At 23.6% G+C, this 15646-nt stretch overlaps 6 protein-coding genes across 6 annotated transcripts; 1 reads left to right on the top strand and 5 right to left on the bottom strand. All coding sequences in view use genetic code 6, as the record gives it.

Annotated features, from left to right (window-relative positions):
• The first annotated feature begins 332 nt into the window (after positions 1 to 332).
• Positions 333 to 2539, top strand: TTHERM_00485980 (DEAD-box ATP-dependent RNA helicase). Its single transcript, XM_001032811.2, has 5 exons — positions 333 to 627; positions 732 to 1010; positions 1241 to 1419; positions 1472 to 1914; positions 1969 to 2539. Exons 1-5 carry the CDS (start codon positions 457 to 459, stop codon positions 2337 to 2339), a joined length of 1443 nt encoding a protein of 480 aa, XP_001032811.2. The 5' UTR covers positions 333 to 456; the 3' UTR covers positions 2340 to 2539.
• A 195-nt stretch (positions 2540 to 2734) lies between these two features.
• Positions 2735 to 7332, bottom strand: TTHERM_00485970 (hypothetical protein; the record flags this gene model as incomplete). The annotated part of the gene is made up of 7 exons (XM_001032810.2): positions 2735 to 5817; positions 5866 to 5953; positions 6019 to 6189; positions 6253 to 6536; positions 6614 to 6685; positions 6747 to 6815; positions 6930 to 7332. The coding sequence occupies 7 exons, from the start codon at positions 7330 to 7332 to the stop codon at positions 2735 to 2737; spliced, it is 4170 nt and encodes a 1389-aa protein (XP_001032810.2).
• A 390-nt stretch (positions 7333 to 7722) lies between these two features.
• TTHERM_00485960 (phosphopantetheine-protein transferase domain protein) lies at positions 7723 to 8118 on the bottom strand (the record flags this gene model as incomplete). Its single annotated transcript, XM_001032809.2, has 2 exons — positions 7723 to 7942; positions 7994 to 8118. 2 exons carry the CDS (start codon positions 8116 to 8118, stop codon positions 7723 to 7725), a joined length of 345 nt encoding a protein of 114 aa, XP_001032809.2.
• A 44-nt stretch (positions 8119 to 8162) lies between these two features.
• Positions 8163 to 8527, bottom strand: TTHERM_000485959 (transmembrane protein, putative; the record flags this gene model as incomplete). The annotated part of the gene is made up of 2 exons (XM_012799054.1): positions 8163 to 8167; positions 8221 to 8527. 2 exons carry the CDS (start codon positions 8525 to 8527, stop codon positions 8163 to 8165), a joined length of 312 nt encoding a protein of 103 aa, XP_012654508.1.
• Positions 8528 to 8751: 224 nt separating this feature from the next.
• TTHERM_00485950 (transmembrane protein, putative) lies at positions 8752 to 9435 on the bottom strand (the record flags this gene model as incomplete). The annotated part of the gene is made up of 1 exon (XM_001032808.2): positions 8752 to 9435. One exon carries the CDS (start codon positions 9433 to 9435, stop codon positions 8752 to 8754), a length of 684 nt encoding a protein of 227 aa, XP_001032808.2.
• Positions 9436 to 9940: 505 nt separating this feature from the next.
• TTHERM_00485940 (tetratricopeptide repeat protein) lies at positions 9941 to 13344 on the bottom strand (the record flags this gene model as incomplete). The annotated part of the gene is made up of 8 exons (XM_001032807.3): positions 9941 to 10070; positions 10125 to 10207; positions 10270 to 10507; positions 10563 to 10640; positions 10703 to 11350; positions 11448 to 12498; positions 12661 to 13161; positions 13293 to 13344. The coding sequence occupies 8 exons, from the start codon at positions 13342 to 13344 to the stop codon at positions 9941 to 9943; spliced, it is 2781 nt and encodes a 926-aa protein (XP_001032807.2).
• Positions 13345 to 15646: the final 2302 nt, after the last annotated feature.

The raw sequence follows: 15646 nt of genomic DNA, 5'->3' as shown, positions 1-15646 counted from the left end.
CTCGCTCTAATGTACTTTGCTTGGCTAGTTAGTTTTTTCACTTTAAGCTTTGCTTCATATTCTCCTTTTTAAAATCAATTTACTAATCTAATTATTTATGATAGGATTTATCTACCATTTTTTAACGAATATAGATTTTGAGATAAAATAAATATAAATAAATAAATAATTTATTTGAACATCATCTTTTATGAATATGTATGTATTCATTCCATTTTTGCTAAATATTTAATTATTTTTTAATTATATTTAGATCTTGGAAAGGATATATGATTTATTGATTGATTGATTGATCGACTGCTTATCTATATATTTCAATAAACATCTATATAAACAGAATTACAATAAAACTAATAAATCAATAACAAATCTTTATTAAGTTTAAGCCTTTTAGCTGCATATATTGAATTAGATTTTTAATAGATTTTATTAAAGTTAAAGTTTAAAATTTTAATAATGAGACCATTTAAGTTATCAAAAAATATTTTTAGCCACCTTAGACTCTCAAAAAATATATTGTTTTATAATTTTTCATCTGATTTCTTCAAAAATTTGCATCTTAATCCCTACTTGTTTGCAAATTTAAAAGAGAACAAAATTTCTGAGCCTACTTCAATCCAAGTTAAAGTCTGGTTGATTTTTTTAGCTGTTTTTTTTAATTAATATAAATGACCTTAATGATTTTCATACTGCATCTCTAAATATATTTAATTTATTTTTTTATTCAATAGAGTTTGGAACATGTGATAAATGGAGAAAATGCAGTTGTTACTGCAGAAACAGGAAGTGGCAAAACTCTCTGCTATCTACTTCCTGTTATGAACCATATTTTAAGTAAAAAATTGGATTTAGCTCCTGAAGTTTATAGATAAAATAGTCCTCGCGGCGCTATTATACTTGTTCCTACCAAAGAATTAGGTGCATAAGTTTATGCAATGATAAGAAGACTTGATAAAAAAAATAAGCTTGATGTCTCAAGAACAGGATCAATAGGATACATAGCCCCAATTGTGCATATTTTAGTATTTTTTAATTTAAAATCTTAAAGAATAAAACATGAATCCCGGAAAAATATTTTAATCACATTTGAGCTTAATACAGCTTATTCCTTATTTTTAGATATGTTAACACAAAAATATACTTCTAGATTTCTAGAAGTTTTTTTTGGAATTTTGTTTTATTTTAAAATATTATTTTAATTTTCAAATTAAATTAATTTCATAAAAATAATAAACAACAGAGTGATGATAAACAGCCAAAGGATGCAAGAACATCATTGAGATTAAATGATCTTGCCTTTGAAAGTGTAGTTAGAGGCATAGATTGGGATTAATTAGATATTTTAGTTTCTACTCCTAGTTAATTGGATTAAATGCTAAAGCTAAAAGACCAAACAAATCCATATTAAGTAGATCCAAAGTAATAAATTTCAAAACTTTACCTTATTCTTATATTTAATTTTTTTTATCAGATTTATAGTTATTGATGAATTTGACTTGCTTCTAGGTGATACAAATATTGCTAGGAGTACCATATCTATTCTCAATAGATTTTGTAATGTACATAATAATCCTCAAAATATAAACAGATAGTTTATTTTGACAGGAGCAAGTTTTCCTTTAAGGATTAATAATGAGAAAGGTACCTAATTTATTGACAAAGTTTTTAAAAGACCTATTTGTATAGAGAGTGAGAATTTCTACAAAATTAGTGAAAAAATGAAACATGTTGTTATCAGAGTAAATGATTACTTGAATGCAAACCCTAATTTTTCTATTTAAGACATTCTAGTAGATTAAATCAAGAAGTCTACTTCTTAAAGAATTATTGTTTTTGTATAATCACAAGCCTCTTCCGAATCTATAGCTAAGCACTTGCAGGATCATGATATAAAGGCTCTCTCTTTTCATGCTAGTAATTAATTATAAAAATAATAGAAAAAATATTAAAAATAATTAAATAAATTAGATTTGAATACTGAGTAAAGAATAGATACTTTAGCTAATTTTGATGAAGGAAAAGTCAGAGTTTTAGTTTCAACTGATTTAGCAAGTAGAGGTTTAGACTTTTAAAATGTAGATCATGTCATTTAATTTGATTTTGCTTTAGATGCAGTAAGCTTTTTGCATAGAGTTGGTAGAACTTGTAGAATGGGCAGAAATGGAGTAGTTACATCTTTTGTTAGAGAAAACGATGAATTTTTATATGAAAAAGTTTAAAAATTAATATGTAATCATTAAAGAATAGATCCAATAATCAGTAGAAAAAGGTCATTAAGTAAAAACTATAAAAGAAGTAAAGGATCAGATGATGAAATGTCAAGTGATGATGATAATTGAGATATTAATAACTCATACATTGATAAAAATTAATATAATACAATTATATTTAAAAATTATTAAAAATTTTGTTGATAAAAATAATCTACTCTGTAAGAATACTATGATTAATTTATAATTAAATAAGTGTAGTTTAAGCTTTAATGTATGTCCATTATATTATGAACAATTTAATTTACATTTAAATACTTTAATCTTTGAAAAAAAGCTAAGAAATAATTATAGGAAAACAATTAATTAATATAACTAATTTATTTTTAAATCATTTAATTTTTATTATAAAACTATTTTTTTATTTAACTATTTACAATTTTATTTATAAATTTAGAAAATTTTTTTTGTGCTTTTGTTTTCTCATTCATTCCAAAGTCTATTTTATTTATTTACAACTCCCATCATTTATTTTTCTATCTCGATTTTATGCTTGAGCTAGTTTATGATTCTATCGTTTATTCTATAATCTCATAGTTACTTAAACCTAAATTTATATTTAAATTTTGCTAATATTATTGTTTAGCCAATTAATTTTTGTTTGTGCTTGCTCCTGAAGCTTTAGACATTTAGCCATCATACAAGCTAGTTGGTGTTCTATTTTAACAATCTTCGTTAGAAAGAAGAGATAGTTACTTCTTTCTATTGTTATTATTGTTATTGCTACTGTTGCAACTTAAATTTAATTAGTCATTAATCTACTATTAAATAACTTATTACTACTTCTTTTGATTGTATTATGCTTGCTCAGATCTACTTCTTAAATGAGCACTGTTCAGATTAGCAAGATTTTATTAGTTTTATAGCTAAGCTGATTATCTAAGTATGTTTCCTCCTGGTATAAAATTATTATTATTGTTATTCATTTGGCGACTTTGACTAAAGCTGTTTGTAGTGTTAGTTGAATTTTTAGCACTGCAAATACCTGCTAAGGAATTTTCATCTATTACACTCTATTATAAGCCATGATTTTCAAGATAATTAGTAACATCAACATAATTCATAGTTTTATTCATGATATTTTATTTTGATCCATCATAAAATTATATCGATGGAGAATTTGTGCTTTTTATTCTCTTTTATAATGGTGATCTATTATTTTGAGCTCTTTGATTCTAATATATTTAATTTACCATTTTTTGATCAAGATTTTTTGAATTGTTTTTATTTGAAATCATTTACTGCTACTAATCTTTTGCATCAATAGAGTTGAAATAGTTTTATTGATATTGGAGCTGATTTTATAGAAATATTGCTTAATATTGCATATTATTGCTAGAATTTGTATGGGCTGTAGAACAAGCGTTGCTACTCTGACTGGAAGGAGTAATAGTTTAGAATTTTGGCTTGTTATTTACTAGTGTATCAGTATAATTGTAGTCATCAGCATTTAAACTTTAGTATTTTTATATTTTATTTTTTAATGAACCCTTTTTAGATTTTGTACTATTGCTATTAGTATTTGCATTATTGGGAGTTTAGCTGTTACTACTTAGATAATTACTATTTAAAGTTAAATTTAGCTTTTAATTCTTATTCAAAGAAGATTATCTCTTTTATGAATTGCTTTAAGTATGAGAGCTTTGAGGCGATCTACTTGGAGCTTATAAAGTACTGTTTAAGGGGCTTTTTTGTTATAAATAGTTACTTTATTAGCTTACCACATTCTTGCGTGAAGCAGATAGACTATGCTACATTTCATTATCAATTGATCTAAAATCACTCTTTTTCTAAGAAAGTGGAGAGGGAGAATCATTCTTAATTCTATACCCTTTTCCTTTATTTTACTGTTAACTTAGGCTGCTACTATTTTATTAATCTTTTTTTTAGATATTTTTATGATGTAAATTATCATTTTTAGAAACAGCTATATTACTAATATTATTAGGAAATGCTGGTGGCTAACACTAGAGGGCAGATGATTGGTATAAAATATTCTAGTTTATATCTTCTTACCTTGATTTGCTTCGAGAAGGTGGCTTATTATTAAGTTAATTTTTAAAGTTATTTGTAGGATTTATCTAATAAGAGTTGATGGGAAGATTAATTGCTTAGTTTAGTTAGTTGGAATATGAATTGTTATTATTATTATTATTAGCTTAGGGCACATAGTTATTAGAATTTACTTATAAGATTTAGCCATTAGGCTAGATAAAAGAATTATTCTAATTTGTTTGATTTGCAAACGAATTATCTAAAGTTTATGATGCTTAATTTTAGTTATTTAGAGTTAAACGTAAGTCAACAGTGATGTTACTTCCTCCTCTTTTTGAACTTTTGTTGGTCATTTTACCAGATATTGGAGATATTATACTGTCATTATTACTGTGATTATGGATAGTTTAAATAGTATTAACGGGAGAGATAATATTTCTCTATTCACTTCTACATCTAACTTAATCTATAGTCTAGTTTAATCTTGGATTATAAATCAATTTCTAATTTAAAAGAGACTATTCTTATTAAAATTATTATTGTTTTTACATTTATGGTATTTGATCAGATTATTGATTGATTAGCATCACAGCTATTTATTTACTGTTTCTGCTGTTTTTTCTAAATTTACTAATATTCAAGCATCCTGAGTTATTTTAATTTGTCAATTATTGCAGTAACTTATTATTTGAATTATTTTAAAAATTATCAGTTTCCTCCTACCTTAAGGATGTATTATGGTAATTTTTTGAAACACTATTTGTAATTTAGCTTATTGATTTTATTGTAGACGATGGATTAAATTTACTTTTTTAGTCTCCTACGATTTCATCATCTAGATCTAAATCATTTTTAGTTTAATTAAATTCAGAAAAGTTATTATTACTTAATATTTCAAACTTCATTGTATCTCCCCAGGGACTTCTACACCTGCTAGATTACTATGATCTGCTTCTTTCTTTTTTAATTTTTAAATCATCCTCCTCTAAAGGTTTATTATGAACTAATTTATAATTTTACTGTAAAGCTTACATCTCTTCTTCTTGTTTAGATTGTTAAGATTACAGTTGTTATTGTTGCATAATTTATTATTGTATATTAACTTAATTCTATAAAAACTATTGATTAACTTATATTTATTGTTAGAAAGCTAATTATTAATCTTCTAATTTCGAGTTATTTTAACTACTCTTATTACTTTATCCCATAGATAATATATTCTTATCATAGGTCTAAACCATTTATTAGGGTAATTAAACGTTTGTTTATCTTTTATTTGGTAAAATTGAAGAATAAATAGAAGATGCACTTTTCCCTTAACTATGGTTAAAATCTTGTTTTTCAAAAGATGGGTAATTCATAGAGCTTTATTAAGATAACTTGTGAATATTGTTGTTTTTTTATACTTCATCGTTATTTATATCCACTTATTTTTCTATTAAATCTTCTAAATTTTTAACTTTTTCTAATAATTGCTAATTCTGTTCTTACTATTAGCTCATTTTCTTTTACACATTTGATAATTATCTCTTAGTTTCTTCAACCTAATTTTCTAAAGACAACTAATAAATAAGCTAAGGTTTATATAAAATAAAAATACCTTTATCAAGTAGCTATTGATTAAGATCATCAATTAAATTTTAATAGTCTGAAATTCTATTTTCATAATTTTCTTTCATTTTTTCAAACTATTTTGATAATAGAAATAAGTTAAAAATAGATTTTTATTTTGTTATATAAAAGAAATAAGTACTTGTTCCTGCAGTTAGGTATTTTTTATTTGGAGCCTTTGTATTTCTTAATCCTTTTCAGCTAATTTCTTGTCTTCATTTTCTTTAGTTATTTTATCTAAATTCTTTTTGAGCTCATTGTTTTCCTTCTTAACTTCTTCACACTTTTAATCCATATTTTTCATTTAATTTTCCTGTTATAATTTTAAAAATAATTCAAATTATAAAAAAATTAACCCTTAATATAAAATAAATACCTGCTAATTGACTTTATTCTGCAAAATCCTAAGCTGTTACATAAATATCTTAGCATTATCTTCATCAGATCCAGATACTTCACTTTTTTTCGAAGATATTAATGATACCTTCGATCCACCATTATTGCTATTATTAGCGCAGCTGTTATTCCTATATTTAGGTGTACCCAAAATGAATTGATATGTTTGATGAAAGCTTGATTGTTATCCTTCTCTTTTTCCACTAGGCATGGCATCACCAACGGACATCTCTTCAAAATCCATAAATCTATCTCTAGTTACAGCTTTTATTTTGAAAAAAATTATTCAATTTTAGCACACTAAAAGCTCATAAAATTTGTATTTGTCAATAAAATAATACACGATACAGAAGAAGGTCCTTTAATTTTGGTATCAAAAGAGGAAGAGTAATTATTTATCTTATAAAAGTTATCTAAGCATTTAATTTTGAAAAAAAAGATAGAATCATTGTTTCTACAAATACTATAACTTACGACTTGAATTATCTTCTCCATCTGTAACTGATTCATTTGTCAAATTAGCGTAGCTTTATCGCTATGAATCTAATATTAGTTAAAAATATGATTAGCATAACCAATTTTATAAAAAGTTAAGTTAGCTGTATCCATAAAATGCTTTAAAAAAATTTGCAGTAAAATATTTAAATAATAGCTTGCCTATTTTATTTTTTACAAGAGCATTATTAGCAATTAATATCTTATTTATATTTTCTATTTCCTTTGTACTTTACATAGTCCCTAACTCTCTATATTTTGAATCTTCTTACTATTATAATTAAATAGATATTATTTGACAAAAAATATAAATTAATAAAGAAATTATTGGATTATCAATCAGCTTAGTTGGATTTTGTGAAAATGTAAATTAATTTATAAAAAGAAAAAAAATTTGAACTTTTTAAATGATATTTACTTTACAACCAACAGAATAATATTCTGTTTCGTAATAATCTTTACCATTTATTTAACTATTTATATATTTTTTAAGTATTCCAAAAAAATAAAAATAGTCATTTTACAAACTTTTTTTTTGTTGAGATATTGAGTATTTTTTCAACATATTCAATAAGAAATTTAAATTAACTAAAAAATACTTTTTGCTGATTATTATAAAAGTTGATTTCAATCAGTTTTAAAAAACCTTAAAAAAAATACAAATTAAATTATTTTAATGAAAATTATATTCTACAATTTAGTAAAATGAACTAATTAATTGTGAATAAAACTTAAGATGTTTTAAATACTATTTATTTTTAAGAATAAGTTAAGAAATAAAATATTAGCATAGCATTAAATAATCTAATTTACTTCATAAAAAATTAACAAACACATAAATTATAAAATATTTGCTAAAATTTTGGTTGCTATATTTTGTCTGATGTAAAATATTAACAAATCAATTGATAAACTGAGTATTTTTAATGATAAAGCATTAAAGTTATTTTATTATTCATATTGTCAAGATAACAAAAGCTACTGAAAATTCATTCTCATGAGATATAGATACATGAATATCTTTGATTTATAATTGCTCTTCTAAAATTTGTTTACTAGTTTCTTCTATCTTTAGTTTTGGCTTTGGACAGTCAACTGATTTAGTTAGATACATTTAAGGGAATATAAGCTCTCTTCTACCAGAGGCTTTTACAATAGCTTCTTTAAATGCCCACCTAATAAATCAGATAAATTTCAATTTTTCTTCAGATAATTAAACAAAGTACCTAGAAGCCAAATACTAAGACTATTACTCTTCTGTAGATTTTTAGTTAAACTCCTCGATCTCAATTTTATTTAGGACTTTATTTAAAAATCTATCTCTCGTTGTACCTTAAAGTATTTTCATCATTCTTTAATTGCTTACTATATCAGTTCCTATGCCGAAGATTCTATTCATACTACAAATAACAAAAGTTAAAAGCAAATAATGTCATTTAGTAATTTTTTTTACTATTATAGATCTTTTAATGATTTAAGTTGATTCTATTTATTTATTTTGTAAATTATAAAAAGTAGGAATATTCCAAAATACGATAAAAATTATTAATTAATATTTGATGTTGAAATTTTAACAAGTTAACGTTATAATTTAGCAAAACACTTACTACAAGCAGTAAAGATCTTTTTTATAAAATATAAGACTCACATAGTATTTTTATAATAAACCCTTTAAACTATATTAACAAAACTCGAATAATGTATTTAAAACTTTGTTTAGATTATGCAAATGAAAGATATTCATTTTAATAAAATATCATTTAATTTTACTTATAAAATATTACATGAATACAATTAAAAAATAAATATATATAATTTGGAAGAAAGAATCTTCTTGAAAAAAATTGCTAGAAGTTTTTGTTTTAACTAACTTTGCATTCTTTAAATTTAATCTTTAGATTATTTTTCTTTTTAGAAATATAAATAAGTAGCAGCTTGCAGCAAGCAAGCAGCGAATTTACCATTTTAAATTATCTTGCCATCATCAATTTTTATTTAAACCGAGTTCCTATCTAGTTTATATAGCCTAATCTAATTAATCTTACATTTTATTTCTCATATTTTTAATCTTAGTATTTAATAGCCTATTGTTGCCTCCCTATTATCCATTTGCATTTGGCTTTATCTCAAATGGTTAGTTGAGTTTTTCCTATTTTCTATCAAAGTTCTCTAAATCCTTAATAGTCCAATCTTTATAACCTTATAAGTCTTATTTAGCTTCAGCGAATTCATCATAATCTTCATCTTCTTCATCTTCAATCCATCCTTCAAGCCACCCTTTAGCTTCAAGAGTTGGGAAATCATATCCTTTCTTCCTAAGCCTCATCATTTTCTTAGGAGTTGCAATATATCTTATGTAGAACATTAAAAATGCTACGCAAAGAGCTGGATATAAGAAATAGTTTTTGAAATGCCAAGGAGTATATTTTGGACTCCATAAAATACTATTTTTGTAATATTCGTGCAACTCTCTTCTTTCAGCTAAAATGACATCATAAGTGTGCTTATAAGGGTTATTTTTAGAAGTACCTCCTTTTACGCAAAATTTTGGCTACAAATATAATGTATTCTATAATATTTCTTTTCTTCTCTCTGGATTTGTAAAACCAGGAATGTCATACTTAGAGGGCTACTTTAAAATAATTTGCTTTGGATTAATTTTGAACATTTTAATTACTTTTTGATTTATATATGTAATTTTTTATTAAATATTTTTTATAAGCTACAAATCAATTAAAATAAATCAACTTAAAAATTAATGTATGTCAATATTTTATTGAATAAAAACATTACATAAATTTATAATTTTTAAATGAAATTATTATTTTTGTGAAAGATTTTTTTTCAAAAAAGCAAAAATATTTCAATTAATTAAAAATTAAGATTTATCAATCAGATTTAAAAGATATAATTCAGCAATATGTATTTTTGTAAGTGTATGTATATAAAAATGGGTTATTTTTTGCTATATTTACAGTTATTTTTAATTAATGCGTAGATAGTTTGAAATGCATGTTTGTTAATATTTACTTAAAGGCTAAGCATTTTTATATTATTAATTCAAAGGTCAGTTGCTTATATAATATTTTTTTATCGGTTTTTTATAAATATAATTACTATTTCCTTTACTCAAAGGTAAAGAGAGGTTAAATTATGAGTTAGATAATTTAATCTCATTAATTATTTAAATATTTTTCAGTTGAATTAAGTTAATTCTTTTGATTTTAATTATTATGTGAGCTTTTAGAATCTATTTCTAATGCTGTGGAGTAATCAGCTATTGCAAGGTCTAACTCACCAATTCTAAATAAAATATATTAAATTTATTATTTTTTAGATAAAAAAATAAGAATTTACGAATCATAACAGCAGCCTCTATTGAAATAAGCATTGGCATTGTCTTTATTATGAGAAATAACAGAAGTAAAATCTTCAATGGCCTTTCGTATAAAAATGAAATAATTTTAAAATATTTTTATTATTAAATTGTTAAATGAATTACATTTCTGTAAAGCCCCATTCTTTCATAACATATACCTCTATTATGAAGAGCGTGAATGTTTTTAGGTTCAAGTGCTAATGCCCTTGTATAATCACCAACTGCTTCTTTATAAATTTTAAGTTTAGCAAAGCAATATGCCCTATTGTTAATAGTCCTAGCATTTTCAGTACTGTATTCCATTTCTTTTGTGTAGCACTCTATTGCGTGTTCAAAATTTTCAAGCTTTCTGTGTACCAAGCTGGAGTAAAAAAATAAAATTATAAGAATATTTGAAATAGAAAAACGTTTTTTACCCAATGTTTGAATAGATGATAGGATTAGTTGAATCTAATTATAGTGCAGCATTAAAGTCTTCAATTGCTTCATTAAGTCTAAAATGATTAAAAATTTTGATTTACTTTTTTAATTGAAATAAAATTTTATTTTATTTTACTTTCCCATATTTCTAAGACAACAAGCTCTATTATGAATAAATACAGGATTGTTTTGGTGTAGACTAATAGCATTCGAGAAATCTTGATATGCTTAGTCATAATTTTTTAGTTTATCATAAACTAATCCTCTAGCGTTATAAGCTGGAGCATAACTTGAGTCTAGTGAAAGAGCTTCATTAAAGCAAATTAAGGCATCTTCTAATGATTGTGGAGTGTTAATCTTCTCTAAGAGACATCCGTAATGATAAAGTACATTAATATTCTTAGGCTAAAGCATCAAAGCTTATTTATAATCACTTTCAGCACTTTCAAAATTATTAATCTTATCAAAGCAGAATGCTCTGTTATAATAAGCTTTGAAGTGCTTACTATCTATTTCAATAGCCTTTGTATAGTCACTAATTGCCATTTCATAGTTTTTCTTTTTTCTATATGCAAATGCTCTATTGTGATAGAAATCGGCCTTTTTATCATCAAGAGAAATGGCCATAGTAAAATTGCTTATTGCATCATCGAAAAGATTTTTACGATCTAAGCTTATTCCTCTATTATAATAAGCATAAGCATTATTAGGGTCTATTTCTAAAGCTTAAGAGTAATCAGCTATTGCTAAGTCATACATTTCTAACTTATCATAAGCGAAACCTCTGTTATATAATTATGATTTTAGTTAAATTAAATTTAGATTTTTTAATTAGATGAAAACTTAATTTATAAAAAAAATTTTTAAAAACGTATAATTACCTGTTGAAAAAAGCCTTAAAGTGGCGTGGATTTAGCTCTATAGCTTAGGTATATAGTTAAATAGCTTTTTGGAAATCTCCTTTTTTGCGCATTTCAAATCCTTGTGAATGAAGATTCTCTGCTTACTTTTTTGTATCGCCCTTATATTTTTGTTGCTATTGTTCTTAATTTGAATTAGCAATAAAAGACATGTCTGATTAGAAAGATGGTTGCTCTTCTAATCTTGTAGATGATCTAACTGTAGAATGAAGAGAGTTTGAAGAGTTTTATCTTCTCATTGGAGTTATTTAATTCTCAAGAGAAATTTACATATTTTAAATATTATGTGGTGTTATTAATTACTATGGTTAGCTTACAACGGCATTTAGTTTAGAGTTAGAGAATCTTCCTTGTGAGCTCAATGTTCTAGAATGGGAAGAAGGGAGTTAAGGAGAGTCTTTCAAATATGCTTACTATTAAGAAGATTTTTAAACAGAAAACTAGTGTTATTTTTGCTTTTACCCACTTAAACCATTTGAAATAATTTGAGAAGAGTCCATATGAATAAAATTTATGTTTGACTCATTAGGATTAATGAAATCCTCTTCATTTGAATTAATATTTTATTAACTTTGACTCTAAGCAAAATGGTATCCATATTACTACTTACCAATTTATTTTTTACCAGAAACTTAACAACTACTATTCTCATTGAAATTTTATCCATAATTTAATTAAACGCATTAAATACCACTATCATTTTAAGCATTATTTATATTGATAGGGTTCTGTTTAAAACTAGAACCTTGATTAGAAAAATTCTAGCTTTAAGAGAGTTTCTAGCTTAGCAATCTACGGTTTCTCTTCATTCCAGAACTCATCATTTATTATTTTTCTTAATCTAATTCTAAAGCTTTATTATAATCTTCTATAGCTTTATTAAAATCACCCAATTTATTATAGCAAGCAGCTCTAGCAAAAACAGCATTTACATGTGAAGCATCTAATTCTAAAACGAAGCTAAAATCTTAAATACCCTTTTCTATGTCTCCTTGCTTTTCATAGGCGCAGCCTTTTCATTAGAAAAATATTTAAATAAAGGTGAAAAAAAGATTTAGAAATGAAAATAAATTTATGTTTTATTTAAAATAAAATATTTTGGACGGACTGACAAATAAGCAAACTGAACTGACGATTGAATTAAATATTGAATTAAAATCAAATAAAAACTTACCTCTTATATAATATGCTCCTACGTTATATTCATCAATAGATATAAGCGTGTTTGTATCATTAATTGCTTACTCAAATAAACCTTTTTTCATGTAAGAGGATGCTCTAATATACAGAGCTTTTTTATGCTTAGGATCAATAGTTAATTTTTTCGAGCATATACTTATTAAATTATCAACATTTATTGTTTATCTGAATGATTTTGATAAACGAGAACAAGAAAGATTTTGTGAAGATCTTAAAGATCCACTACTGTTTAGCTACTGTGCTTAATTATTTTATTATTGAGCGCTTTAAAATATTTATTGGCCTTTGGTTTTTAAATCTTAAACTGGGCTTTGCATTGAAACACTTTATTTTGATGTACTAGATTACTATGAGTTTACCTTCTAAAGAAAAGGAATTTGTTTATTATCTAGAGTGGAATTGTTCAAAGCTGAACTGTTATTTTACTACTCTTAAATCTTGAAATTATGCTTCATTAAAAGCTAATTAATAGCATCTATTATTTTATAAAAAGAAAATTAAATTAAAGGCTTTGGCTTAATCATATATATAATCGGAACGTTTCGTAAAATCTGAATTGAATTTAATATAAGACAATGGCTAATCAACTACATTTAAAGCTTTTACCTTATTTTTAAGATTAAGTGCTACTGATATTTTCCTTATTTCCACAATTCATAATGCAAATTTTATCTTCAAAAATGAATGGGTGAATAAGAGAGTTTAATGTCTTACTAGTTATAAAGTTATGGACTTAAGATGAAAGTCAAAATATTGATTGAAAATGATTAGATATAATCTCTTTTCTTTTCTTTTATTTATTATTTAATTTATTTCTTCTAATTAGCAAAGCAAGCCAAATACGATGGGTGAGCAAATTAACTTTCTAAAGGGATAATTCTTTTAATCAAATTTCAAAAAGAAAAAATAGTTAGAAAAGATAAGTAAAAATTTTCAAACGGTCACATTGAAATGCTTTCTTTCACAAAAAAAAAACATTTATTAAATCTTAATCATGATTATTATCTTTCAAATACCATACATACTTTAACAGAAAGGGCTTTTAAATTATTTCAAAGCTGAATAACAAAAAAGGAGTGTTTATTAGTACATATTCCATGCATTTTATTGTAAAATTTTAATATTAAAAAAATATATTAATTATTTAAATTAACTATTCATTTTTATAATCTATTTTATTTTTCTTTTCTTAAAAAGAAAATTAAACATTAATTATTTTTATTTTCCTTTTGATTTTTTATTTGATATTAAAATACTGCTTTAAAGATTATAAAGAATCAGCCGCCCAATTATTTTTATTATTTTTATAATTTGCTAATAACTATAATATTTTTGTGATTTACTTTAAAGATTTTATTAAATTTTATTTGCTCATCTAAATTTTTAAAAACCATATTATTTTTTATTGCTTAATTTTAATTAGTTTTTTGTAAATTAATTACTTATTAATAAATTATTTATTAAATATTTACATGATTAAAGCAGCTAGAAATTAAATCTCTGAATTTTTGATTAATAATATCAAACCTTCATTTAATTAGAAAACCCTAAAAGTAAAATTCTGTAAAAACCATTCAATTCAACATTTTCTTAACAAAAAAATAAATAAAATCTAATTTAAAGAATATGTATTTTTATTTTTTTGAGGTTAAAGTTTTAAAAAATAAAATATTTTTAAGTTTTTCATTCTTTTAAAATTGAAAAATGTATTTAAAAATTCTGTAAACAGTTAGTTCAAAAAATTTGATTTAAAATTTTACTTTTTTGATAAAAATAAAATTCTAGTAGATTAATTTTCCTATTTATAAATTTTTATACAATCTATCAATTGATTTATTTCCATAGAGTATGATAAATAAAATAATCAATAAAGTTGCTTTCTGACATATTATTTCATTATTAATATTTATTTAAATATATAAATAAAAATATTTAAATATTTTACTGAAAAGGTTTTAATGCTGACTCCATTTATTTTTGTATTGAATATTGTTACTATTTATTAATATTTAAAAATAGACCATTTATTGTTGATGTTTTTAAATTTAATAACATGAAGAATAATATCGTAATAGATTATCACAAATGAAAAGTAGTTTACATCAACTTTGTATTTTTTATTTATTTTAAAAAAGAATTCTGTGATTTACAGTTGGTTGTACACTAAACATAACAATTACTAATTGAATTATAAAATAAGTGGATTTAATTTGATTTTGATAGTTCATCAGTGAAAGGAGCTAATTAAATTAAAATGAGTAAGGTGTATCTTTAAATAAAAATAATAAGCATAGTAATATAATCAAATTACATGAAATAAAGGTATTTCTAAAAGCGAAATAAGCTATTTTTAGTAAAGGAATAATTTTTAAGCGTTTTCTTTTGTTTGCTAAAGGTAAAAAGAAATAGAGATTTCATATTCACTTATTATAACTATTTAAATTTCAAAAATCAAATAAATTCCTAAGATGATTGATATAGATTATTATGATATTTGTTCTCACAAATATTGTAATTACAAAAGAGGATTTTTAAGAATGATATTTTATTACTTGGTAAAACAATTTATTTCAACATTGATAATAATTTCATAGTTTTCATGCAATAAAATAGGTTGATTTTTTTATGAATTTTTGCTTACAGTTTATTCTTAGAATTAATACTTTAAATGATAGTGTAATCATAACATCTTTCATGGTATAAAAATTCTGATTAAGTATTTGAATATATTTTGTAATTATTTGTTCTAAATAAAAAAATCAACACTCTTTTTGTTTTTATATATTTTATACTCTTTTTTGTTTATACATATTTTATAAGTTTAGCACACTTAAAATTGGCTATATTAATAGCAAACTAGTACTAAAAACAAATACTATTTGTAGATTTTGTAATTTTGTTGATATATCTTTATACTAAATGTGTGGATTTAGTCTAAAAGTTAATTGAATATGAAATTT

This window comes from Tetrahymena thermophila (assembly GCF_000189635.1).
Source record: "Tetrahymena thermophila SB210 genomic scaffold scf_8254527, whole genome shotgun sequence".
Taxonomy (NCBI): domain Eukaryota; phylum Ciliophora; class Oligohymenophorea; order Hymenostomatida; family Tetrahymenidae; genus Tetrahymena; species Tetrahymena thermophila.
Note: the sequence above shows the minus strand (reverse complement) of the source record. Positions and strands in the feature narration are given on the sequence as shown.